The following is a 12733-nucleotide window of genomic DNA, read 5'->3' as shown; positions in this document are numbered from 1 at the left end:
AAATTATGTTAAACTGGACAAAAAAACCTGGACACAGCCACTTTTGGCACAAAATATAAAAACCGCTTATGGACATAAACACTATTGACATTGCTATGGTGCCCTCATTTCTTCACTATTGAACTTATTCACTCAAAAGAAAGAGTATCCATAAACATACCTAACTAGATTTCGCGGTTCTCGGGTTGAGCGGTTCTCGTGATAGACCTATCTCTAAATTCTAATGACCCAACACCCGTTACCCATAATACTTGTCCTGACCTGACCAAACTACTATACGATATAGGCCTACGTCTCTCAATGATTAAGACACAAATATCAACTCTGTTTTGTAGCTGTGACGCTTACTTGAACCTATAATCTGAAAACCCATTGTTAGCCTCTTCCAAACCCTGTCCTGCAACCACATCGGAGGACCCAAAATACCCCGAAATTCTAGTAGTGTCTGGATGTAGGCCGTCAATTCAATCGGGAGAAATGTGAGCGCAGTAATGCTTTCCGATGCTCACTTTGCTTGCACGCGATCACGCACCGCCAGCACGCGTTATGTTATACGCACCATGAAAGCAGCGTTAGCGAAACCAGCGCCGCCGATAGCCCAGCGGACAGAGGGACGACGGACACGCCATAATTAGTATTAAGATAGTGGACATAGGTTTGGCCAAAAGTGGACATAGGTGGTTCTGGCTTTAAGCCCTCGATTTGTGTATTTTGATCAACAATGTTTTAATACTTGCATTACAAACCAGATCCAGATCATTTTCTTCTATGCAAACTGTGACACCTGAGTATCCGGTTAAGCTATAACTTCATAATTATTGAGAAAAAAATGCCTTTTTTACTCTGACAAACTGTGGTGTCATCATGAATGAAACCAAGAACTTGATATGATATTGTATATTGTTCACTATTTGTTAGTCATAAATTCTTTAAATCTAGGCAAGTTTCCAGGAGAACAAGGCATTGTGGCACCTGGTATGAGTTGCCAGTACAGCATCAGATTCCGTCCAGACTCCCTCAAAGACTTTGATGATCAGATCACTGTACAGACGCAGTCCAGCCAACCTATGGTTATCCAAGTCTTGGGGAGGAGACCACCACCAAAACTTTCATGTGAGTATCTTTGCAAAAATTGTTATTTCTGTAGTAGAAAATGAAGCAAAACATTACAAAATAATAATAATACATCATTCACATTTTGATTAAAGGTGGGTGGTCCAATTGCATCATACCAAAGACTTGAAAGACTTTGATCACACAATGTTTTCTATCTGACATGGAGGCCCATCACCCAAACAATCTTATTCCAAGTTTTAAAAACAAGTTAAATTCCTCCAGCCAAAGCAAACTGGTTTCTAGTACCAAAAATGTGTATCATAGTGGCCCATAGAACAGTTAATGACATTCCTGGGAGGTACACCACCAAACTACCATGTTTATGTTCATACCGTCTACCTAAAACATATTTCAGGCCTAAAATGTCACTGGGGTTATGAGAAAAAATGTGAACTCTCAGCTGATACAAAAATCTACATTTTGATGGGGGTAAAATGTGTGGGTGCACGGGGGATAGGGGAGGATGACATGGTCAACCAGGTTATCAACCTTTTTAGATATTTCAATTTATTATTTCTATTTTTATATTCAATTGTGTTGTATAGTACAATATCAAGTTATCTCCTTGTTCTGTCCTACTTTTTATACATCAACCTTGACCTTTATTGTATTGAAAATATTCCACTTTCCTCCTTTATTTCTTTTCAAGTATTACCAATAATTGATTGCGGACATTGTTTGATTGGTGGTCAAAGGATAGCTGAGTTTAAGATCAAGAATGAAGGTGGCAGCGGCAGGTTCAGCATCATGCCAAGAGAAAGTTGGCCTGCCACTAACTTTAAGGTAAGAGAATGAACAGTGTTATACATCGGGAGCTTCCCCTGCTCTGTAGCTAAATAATAGTTGTTGTATTGGTATATATTTACATGTTGACAATAATACCCTGTAACTAGGCCAGCTGTTTTTAAATTTTTTTAAGTTGCTTCAGGATGATATCAACACAAAACTATTCAACTTGATCTAACTTGACATTACTATTATTTTTTTATAGTCGGTAGCTACTAAAGACAGAGTGGATCTGCAACCGTTTGTGATCGAGCCATCACTGTTTGAGCTCCTTGCTGGTCATACCATTACATTACAAGTAAGTATTTGTTACATGTATGGAGTATTCTCTCTAGTAGTTAAAGCATTGGACTTATGATCGCAAGGTTGTGGGTTCGAACCCCGTCTCAGCCATTGCCTCCACTCAGTAGACCCAAGAGTAATCATTGTACCATCTAAAAATGGACCATCAGGCTATGATGTTTCCAAACAGGCGTAAAAGTTTGTAGAAATTGGCCTTGTGTCAGCTTGGCGTGATGGCAATCGCCCCTGCCGACTTCCTCCAGGAGTTTCAAAAATACATACATACATACATAGTAGTAGAATAGGGTTTGGTAAAGAAGCAATTCAAAATTAAGCTATGTGTTGGAAACCTATCCCCAGCATGTGTGAACTCATGGTCGGTGCTACGGATAACCAAAACGAGGCATTTTGTTGAAAGAAGCTACAACAACCAATTTTATTATTTGCTAGTCACAGTTCTTAAATTCAATCTTTTTCTATTTTCCCAACAGATAATCTTTACACCGCCATCCATCAGGAGTTTCAGCCGTGATATCACCATGGTTTGTGATAATTGCACTGTCAGACATTTCACTGTGAAAGGTAGGCTGCAAATCATATTTAAATATTCTATAGATGGAATCCATGAATGCTTTTTTCTTCCATGATTTGAGGCTTTCTGAAGTGTGATTCTGGTAACTTTATGCATAGGTTTGCCAAAATGAGATGCTAGTGTTAGAAGTATTTCAAGTTTGTGATCCTGAAGAGACTTGCTTGTTTATCCGCTTAAAAGTATGATACCGGGTGTCCCAAAAAAAGGTTACATGTAGATTTTTTGAAAATAATCTAAGATAATGTTAACAAATATAAATATTCCTTTTCATGACATAATCTATGTACCCTCTACTAGCACCCCTGTGAATGTCAAGTTCACAACCTACGTACTTGTCCGCATTCCACGCATTCCTGAGCAAGCTCTTTACGTGACATAATGCAACATGCAAAGTTCGTTATACCACCGTCACAGCCAACGTGTATTTGGTGGGGTACTTGAGTAGGCCCAGCCATATAAAATTTGTTCAGTTTTATTTCAAGAGTTCAGTTAGATATGTAAAAACAAACAACAGCGATTTCAAGTCAACACAATGCCTAAATGCAAAAGATTGTTATTCATTTCACTATGTTGATGACAAGAGATACAGCGTACAGAACTGCTTTCATTAAAACGTGTTCTTCTCTAATGACCATCTTCCTTTATTTCTTACCACCAACCCCCACCAAGAGTCAAAAAGCTCTAAACCTGATTTATTTTCAGTGTACAATATTTAAATTTTCAATGTTTCTTTTGTGCAATAAGTTCAACAATGAAAAATAAGAGAAACATAAAAATTAACAAAGAAAAAATCTGAAAACAGAGGTGTGCGTGTGTTCAAATTTTGTTGTACGATATTTTGATGGTTAGACATTCTTGACACCCCTATCATCTGGCGCTCATAAGTTAAGTTGCTTTTAAGATACGGGATTGAAACTTAGCAAACAGTTACAAGAAGGATTAATAAATAATATCTGAAAAAATTACATTGTTTTGTTATACCACCACAAAATGCGGTTCATTTTCTACATGTAACCTTTTTATGGGACACCTTGTAGTTACAAAGAAATAAAATGTTGTTTTAGATTCATAGATCATTCCTGTCATTGGCACCTTCCTGTCATTGATAGGGCTGAACATCGCATTAATATCACATCAATGTCACATCAATATCACCAACTATAAAACAACCACAAAGTAAGTAATAGCTCCTAAGTGAACGAAAAGCAGGCTGAACATGTATAGTAGGAGAATCACTTTATGTATACTGTTATCAAAATAAGTCAATAAAAGGAAGAGCATACTTTGAGCATGTTTCTGCTATAATCCCAGACTTGCATTCCAGGATTCTCACATCCTCATTTATTTAGTACGGTCCAATAGATATACACAAGAAATGCTGATTTCCAAATTTCAGTTGATACTGACATTGAATTTGCAAGTTGTACAATTGTACGTATTTCAATGTCTCATAGGCCACTTTGTTGTAACTTCTGTCTGTCGACAGACAGAAAATACAAATTGGAAAATACAATTCGTCAAAAGACCAAGTCTGCAAGAAAGGCTATAAAATGCAAAGAAACATGTATGCCAAGATTTCTGATGGTATAAGAAATAAGTAAGTGGGTGGGGAGGATGAAGCTATGGACCATGAATTGCCCCTTCAAGAAGAATACTAGTTCATAATTAGATATTTCTAACTAACCATGCTAACCTCAGCATTATTCATATCAGGTAAATTCAAATCTGATCTAAATGGAGCAACTTGTTTTGTTTTTCAATCTAAATGATTAGGTGAGGGTCAGACAGCTGGTGTAGAATTGGCATCTGTGAGTGGTGGAGAGAGCTTCCCCACCCCAGGGGAGATGTGTGACTCAACAGCTCAGCATCAAATCAAGTTTGATCCCGTCAACCCTATGACTTATGTCACCAAACAGATTGTCATCAGGAACTCCACGTAAGTTGAGCAATAAGTAAGATTTACAGAGACTCAGTGTGTGATGCTGTGGTAAAGCTGCCATTTTGGATTGTCATGTATAGAATCCAAAATAGCATATGCCCGGCAGTTATTGGCAAGAGCCATACAAAGAACAATAATTTTGACCATTGTAAAGGTTTGTGTGTGTACTTAGTGTGCGTTATTGGCACAACGCATTAGGCACAGAACGCACACAAGAACTCATTTCAAATCTGAGTTTGCTGAGCACATGGCAAAATAATCAAGAGGTACGTTAATTTATCCTCATGAGTAACACAAAAAGATGGCAGAGTCTAATCTTTTTGACAAGATTAGATCATTCACTTGAGAAGGGACTGAGCTTTTGATACTCTTCTAAGTGTCATCTTCAGGCTTATATGTTTTGCAATAATTATTGCAGTTTATGCAAAATGCTCGTTACATAGACTTCAAATGCAAAAACACTTTTATTCACAAAATCTCTTTGCAGTAATGTGGAATTACCATTCAACTGGAGTCTTCTGAGACCACACTTAGAATGCCAAGATCCCGCTGTAGATGACACAGCATCAGTTACCGGACTCATTTCACGACAAGGAGATGGGAGTAATTGTTTCTGTATCAACCCAGAGAGAGGTATCTTACAACCACAGGGCTTACAGAAGGCTACTGTAGCATTCGCACCTACTATGGTGAGTTAGGCCTACCATTTAGGCCCTATGTCTACATATTGATACCTCTTATGCTATGTTGGCTGAACAACTATCCTTATTTCTATATCCTTGGACAATAATGATGGGTGACCATAACAAGTAGCAGTAGCCAATGCAATAGTGCAGCAGTTGGCAGCCATACCAACAGATGTACTGATATAACAAATACTGCATTTGTGGTCAGAGAACTGGGCATACATCTCTCTAGAAATAAAACCAAGCTTTATTATCCCGTTCTACTGTTAAAGCATTTTTTATGTTCATAGTCCTGAATCAATGTCTCATGATACTAACAAAAGTAGAGATTTTGTATGATGAATCCCTTCTGATACTATCAATAAGATTTAGTAGGCCAATGTGATCTCAAGTATTAATTTGTAAATTGCAAAAAAGGAATCTCCAACTCTAAATCAATACAATGCCACCTTCATTCTTGATTTCTGAATTAAACTAAATTACTTGTCACCAGTGACAAACATTTGAACTATAAGATTTGTTATTTTAACACAAAAGAAGTGCTTGTGGCATATTCATATTGGAGTAAGTTACTACACTGAATTATTGTTTTAAAAAGTGACTGGGTCATGTCAGGATCATGCAATGCTACACGGGTTGGTTGATGATATATATTTGTATCAAATGAGGAGTCAATGTATTGAATGTCTCATGAAGTCAAGCAGTCAATCAGCAATCAAGTTAGCTCAATCGTTAAGGCGTTCGACTATGGTGCGAGAGGTTGCGGGTTCGAACCCTGCTGGTGCCTAGTATGCTCTCGTGGAAAAATTGAGTTTGCTTGAAATTCCACTGGACAAGGATCTTGCTGCTAATTGTCTCGTTATAACCCGTACAAAACTTCGGGAGCTGATCCTGGTTGCAATGGTCAATTGTGGAATGTCTAGGGTGTGCGCTCTTGTAGCAGCAAAGTCCCTGATTTGTTGTTAAATGGTTTATGGAATGATGTGGGGCCGTAGTGGTCAGCGACAACCTGTAAAGTGTGCTGAGGCTTGTGGATCAACGTCTAGGCGTTGTGCCTGTGTGTAAGCGCACTATAAATCACTGCGCTTTTTTTTAAAGGTAACCAAGTGCCATTCTTCTGTATGTACTGTTACTGTCCCATTTTGTGTGAGTTAAACAAAGTTCATATTTTGTTCTCTTCAGATTGGTTCCCATCATAGCGTCTTACATCTCATCCTACAAGGTGTTCCTGAAGACCGCCAAAGTTCTGCCTCATCAGTCTCCAGTAGGTCTTCCTCTGGGTCGGTACACAGTAGAGATGGGTGTCATGATGTGGTAGGCCTGGAGGTTGAGGTCAAAGGTGACTGTGTTGAATATGATGTGGCAATTACACCGTATGCAATACTTGTGCCAGGTGAATTGTTGGTATCGACATCTACTAGACAGCAATTCCAGGTAAAGTAGACGCTAAATTTATGTACAATAAATTTGTCTTATATTCAAAATATTTTAGGTATATGTGACACGATCAAGGGAAATGAGTCGGATGTCGCTAATATTGATTTTGAGATATTGGCAAAGAAAGTGTTAAAATTCTTTTGTTTTATATTGTTTTCAGCGATTGATAAATTGGCGTAACTTCAGAAAGAAAGGTTATATCAACATGGGGTTTTCAGTTTCTGAAAGCTCTAAATGTCCTCTTTAGAAACATGTGTAAAACTCATTTTCGACCAGGGCCGACATGTGACTCATTCCCCTTGATCATGTCACATATTTTGTCTCAAAATACCAAAGTTAGTAACTATATATTGAGTTTAAAAAATAACTAAGTTATAGCATGGAGAACCTTATTGTGAGTACTCTTAATCATCTGGGAATCATAAACAAGAGATTAAATTCAATTTTGTCTACAAGATTTTGCAGTCAGTACCACTGACCTTCAGCTGGGTTGTGAGCTAAACACCTTGATTCCCGGTACTTCATTTGGTGTATAATGTCACATTGTTGATTGCGAACCCCGAAAATCCGACTATGGACTTTGAATTTTAAGCAGAACTTTACCCCAGGACTTTGCTCTCTAAAAACACACTGTCAAGCATACTTGTTTATCAGTCCATTAACCACAAGTACTAAGCATGGTATAGTACAAGACGCGCTAGATGTTTGATGAGAGATTAACTTTCGCGTCAACACAAAAGCGCCGCAAATACCACAGACAGTTGTGTACGGTGTAGTTAATGGTAATGGCGCTGGCCCGAAGATTTAAACCATAGCGAGATATGGGCGACCAATCACAAGGCAGATCCATTTAAAGATGCATTACATCATGGCCAATTTTAGTTAGGCCTGAAATTGGCCTAACTCTCCATAGAGTCCCGTGTTAAAAATCTTAACCGCAAGGCAAAGTCAGTAGTCCACTTGGAAAGCTAACAAGAGAGGTAGTGCGGTGACTGAAAAGATCAGATACAGATGTGAAAATCTATCAGTTGCACACAAATCAATATAAATCAGAGTTTTATGCTTAAATGTAATAGCCAGAGTATGCAACATGGGCAATGGACTACGGAGAAGTCTAATTAACCCATGGAGAACCTTGTTTTGGTAGGAAGATAACAGATCCGTGCAAAGGGTCAATTAGCATCTTGGTAATTGCAGGTGTCATAGTCAAAGGCTTACTTTACATATGTGATGTGATCAAGCAAAATCAGTCGGAACTCGGAAATATTGATTTTGAGATATAGCCAAACAAAGGAAATATTTCCTTTTGTTTCTTTTTGTTTTGGAAACTCTTTAATTGCTCATATCTTCGGAACTGGTTTTTCAATTTCAATAGGGTTTTCTGCAAAATCCAGCTTTGTAAATGCCCTTTACTATCCTATAAGAAACTGAAAATTTAATATTTCCGAGTTCCGACTGATTTTGCTTGATCGCATCACATGAACAATTTACTTCAAAATTGAAAATATAGTTATTTGACTTTACTAACTACATTTACCATAATGATATTAAATGTAGTTAATTAGTAAAGCCATAATGACTTTACTAGCCATGTTTACCATAACATCTTCATTCTTGTTACTTATAAACCTTGCATCTCTTCTCATCTCAGATGATCAACTTCAGCAAGTTTCCTATCAATTTCAAGTGGTCATCAATGAGGGACTGTCACCTGGTAGAAGTGGAGACCCCTGAGGGTCAGATACCAGCAGAGACAACAGCCCAACTAGAACTGACCATTACTGGTGGTTGTCCAGGGCTGATTGACCATACCTTACTCTGTCATATTGAACATCAGGAGAAACCATTGACTTTGAGAGTCATTGCCAACATTAAGGTAAATGTTGCTAAAAAAGCGATATATGGTTTCTTGTCAATGTCAAGAACTTAACATTATTTGTGAAAGCTTATAATGTTATGTAATTATGTAAATTCCACAAAGATTCAATTAGTGATTCTGAGATAAAGTTGATAAATCGATAAACAATAACTAACAAAATTATTGACTCGCTGTGCTACATGTAAATGGGTTTAATACAACAAGTGATGCATTGTGTTTATGTCGTCACCTTCTGTATTGAACATCATTCTCTTATATTCATATTCAAAGCATCCAATTTTTAGTGACTTTCAATTTTAATTTCAGTGGAAACTTTCAAATTCTGTACAACATATTAGAAATATATTTTAGTCACTAGTTCCCAATCATGTAGAAACTGGAACATTGTTTGTCCGGCACGCTTTCTACAGCGTGGGGGTTTGGAATTAGCTTTTAGCGTGCGCATTAGCTTTTTGACAGCTTATTTTGCGCATTAGAATTTTTTTTTCACTTACAAAGAAAAAATTCCCCAAACTGGAAAAAATCACAAAAAATTAAATAAAACACTACTGGAGTAAACATTTACACATCACACAACATACGAGCGTAGTGAAAAACTACTGGAGAAAACATCATTTTAAATACTTTTTTAGTCTGCAGGTTGAAAGGGGATCATAAATATTCTTGAAATGAAGAAATATGATTTTTTGTGTGTGTGTCAGAGAGACCCACTGTAAAAAACACTACTGGAGTAAACATTTACACATCACACAACATACGAGCGTAGTGAAAAACTACTGGAGAAAACATCACACATTTTTTTTAATACTTTTTTAGTCTGCAGGTTGAAAGGGGATCATAAATATTCTTGAAATGAAGAAATATGATTTTTTGTGTGTGTTGGAGAGACCCACTGTAAATTTCCATTCCAATTTGCAGCAAAAAAAGGTGTGTTTTTTTTTCATTTGAAGACGTGGATTATAAAAAAATAAAAACCACATTTGACTTTTTTGACTTGCTACAGGAAACAAACATGCAGCAGAAACCAAGCCTTTGATCAAATAGTTATATGGAATGTTTCATTTGGCAATGAAAATTTCATAGAAAGGTCTTAGAATATGTTTCCCAGAAAGTGCATTAAACATGCTTGATAATTTCCACATTTTTTAACATTTCTACTTTCTTCCTTCTTTTCATTACTATTATTATTACTTTTAGGGTCCTGAGGTAATTATTGACACTCCATCCATAGACTTTGGTCTAGTGAGATACGGTCAGATTACATGTCAACGCCTACATATCAGAAACAAATCTCAGGTTGCGGCTCATTATGAAATCAATGAGAGCCCAGAGTTTAGGGCATTTCATCCTGATCTTGGAAAGGTAAGGATTATGCATCACAGAATTTATGTTAAAGATATGTTATAAAACTACTTGTCTTTTTTGGTTACAGAACAGTGTTGATCCTTGAAAATGTTGCAAATTGAGCACTGTAGCTTTTATAAAATTTATTATAGTCTTTATCTCCAATAGATACAATCAAAAGAAAATAATAATTTTCCCAGTAAGGAAGAAAAGGTTTGATTCATGTTAACCCTACTAGTCTTTTTATCTAATTTTGTCTTCTTCTTTTTTCTCCTCAAAGGCTGTTTCAGAATTCACACTTACCCCCTCAGGGGGTGATCTTCCACCATTAGGATCAGCATTTGTTGATATCAAGTTTAAGCCTAGAAGTTGTCGACTTGTCAACACAGTGTTTGAGTGCAATATTGCTGATAGCAAAGACAGGTGAGTCTGATAGGCTGTTTTAGAATTCACACTTACCCCTTCAGGGGGTGATCTTCCACCATTAGGATCAGCGCTTGTTGATATCAAGTTTAAGCCTAGAAGTTGTCGACTTGTCAACACAGTGTTTGAGTGCAATATTGCTGATAGCAAAGACAGGTGAGTCTGATAGGCTGTTTCAGAATTCACACTTACCCCTTCAGGGGGTGATCTTCCACCATTAGGATCAACATTTGTTGATATCAAGTTTAAGCCTAGAAGTTGTCGACTTGTCAACACAGTGTTTGAGTGCAATATTGCTGATAGCAAAGACAGGTGAGTCTGATAGGCTGTTTCAGAATTCACACTTACCCCTTCAGGGGGTGATCTTCCACCATTAGGATCAGCATTTGTTGATATCAAGTTTAAGCCTAGAAGTTGTCGACTTGTCAACACAGTGTTTGAGTGCAATATTGCTGATAGCAAAGACAGGTGAGTCTGATAGGCTGTTTCAGAATTCACACTTACCCCTTCAGGGGGTGATCTTCCACCATTAGGATCAGCGTTTGTTGATATCAAGTTTAAGCCTAGAAGTTGTCGACTTGTCAACACAGTGTTTGAGTGCAATATTGCTGATAGCAAAGACAGGTGAGTCTGATAGGCTGTTTCAGAATTCACACTTACCCCTTCAGGGGTGATCTTCCACCATTAGGATCAGCGCTTGTTGATATCAAGTTTAAGCCTAGAAGTTGTCGACTTGTCAACACAGTGTTTGAGTGCAATATTGCTGATAGCAAAGACAGGTGAGTCTGATAGGCTGTTTCAGAATTCACACTTACTCCTTCAGGGGGTGATCTTCCACCATTAGGATCAGCGTTTGTTGATATCAAGTTTAAGCCTAGAAGTTGTCGACTTGTCAACACAGTGTTTGAGTGCAATATTGCTGATAGCAAAGACAGGTGAGTCTGATAGGCTGTTTCAGAATTCACACTTACCCCCTCAGGGGTGATCTTCCACCATTAGGATCAGCGTTTGTTGATATCAAGTTTAAGCCTAGAAGTTGTCGACTTGTCAACACAGTGTTTGAGTGCAATATTGCTCATAGCAAAGACAGGTGAGTCTGATAGGCTGTTTCAGAATTCACACTTACCCCCTCAGGGGGTGATCTTCCACCATTAGGATCAGCATTTGTTGATATCAAGTTTAAGCCTAGAAGTTGTCGACTTGTCAACACAGTGTTTGAGTGCAATATTGCTCATAGCAAAGACAGGTGAGTCTGATAGGCTGTTTCAGAAATCCCACTTAATCCCACTGTCAGTCAAATTTAAAACCCAATGGAGAAACAGTATGGAGTTGGTTCCAGTTGAGATCCGATAGTTCTGACTATGGTGTACTCCTAGATCTGTATTAACAGTATGACTTTGAGAATTCAAAAGTATAATAATTTGATTTTGTTGAAGATGGTAATCAGGTTAGGCTTTATTGAATGTCATAATTATTTTTAATAATGTCACTTCATTTATATTTGACTGATAGCCATAACCTTGGCAAAACTTAGTAAGTATGTTATTTGTACTTAAAATGTAAGCATACCTGTTAAGTACTCATCTTCATGTGTATCCGATTTCACCCTTTGCATGTTCTCCTCACAAGCTCATGAGCAAAAAGGGAATTTTTGTTTTTGCTCATTTCTAGCACTGCGCCAGAAGGCTTTTGCAAAACATATGCGGTAATTACGCATGCGTACACACACTGGGGTAGAAGCGGGTTTTGGGGTAGAACCTTGTTTTGAGATTACCATGCAAAGGGAGAATACTTGTTGCTCCTAACCCTAGCGATAACCCTAGACATTTGCACTTAACCCTCAACCGTAGTTGCAAAACTTGTTTGCAGTTGCATTGAATCTTACATGCTCTCCACAATGAGTTCCTGCTATTTTTATGCAAGATGTCATTTAATCTGCTCATTAGATTGCTGTTTTCATTATTATATTAGTATATAGATGTGAGGCTGTGTTATGTGTCTAGTATTGTGACTTCAAGCCTTCACCTCCTCCCGGCAGCAATTTCCCATTGTTTAAGGATATTTTCATTGCCGCTAAATATTTTATTTTATTTTCTCTAGTGCAGGCAGTGACTTCAGCACTTTGAGTGAACCTTCACATTTTGAAGTTTTGCTTAAGTGAAATGTACACTGACTTCACAAACAGCACTAAAAAGAAGAGCAGAGTCAAATTCACCGTTGTACACCCATGGACTTAAACATAGTTTCAG

The 12733-nt window shown here is 37.6% G+C and overlaps 1 protein-coding gene across 1 annotated transcript in view; it reads left to right on the top strand.

The window, feature by feature from the left end:
• The window catches only part of LOC140151395 (deleted in lung and esophageal cancer protein 1-like), a 46965-nt gene that overhangs the window by 19767 nt on the left and 14465 nt on the right, over positions 1 to 12733 (top strand). The window contains 10 exon segments of the mRNA XM_072173724.1: positions 940 to 1113; positions 1766 to 1899; positions 2108 to 2200; positions 2676 to 2766; positions 4550 to 4712; positions 5203 to 5404; positions 6584 to 6835; positions 8490 to 8714; positions 9915 to 10079; positions 10342 to 10484. Coding sequence (XP_072029825.1) covers positions 940 to 1113; positions 1766 to 1899; positions 2108 to 2200; positions 2676 to 2766; positions 4550 to 4712; positions 5203 to 5404; positions 6584 to 6835; positions 8490 to 8714; positions 9915 to 10079; positions 10342 to 10484 — 1642 coding nt within the window.

The sequence above is a fragment of the Amphiura filiformis genome, chromosome 4, assembly GCF_039555335.1.
Source record: "Amphiura filiformis chromosome 4, Afil_fr2py, whole genome shotgun sequence".
Lineage (NCBI taxonomy): Eukaryota > Metazoa > Echinodermata > Ophiuroidea > Amphilepidida > Amphiuridae > Amphiura > Amphiura filiformis.
The sequence above is the reverse complement of the archived record's forward strand: the minus strand, read 5'-3'. Positions and strand labels throughout refer to the sequence as shown.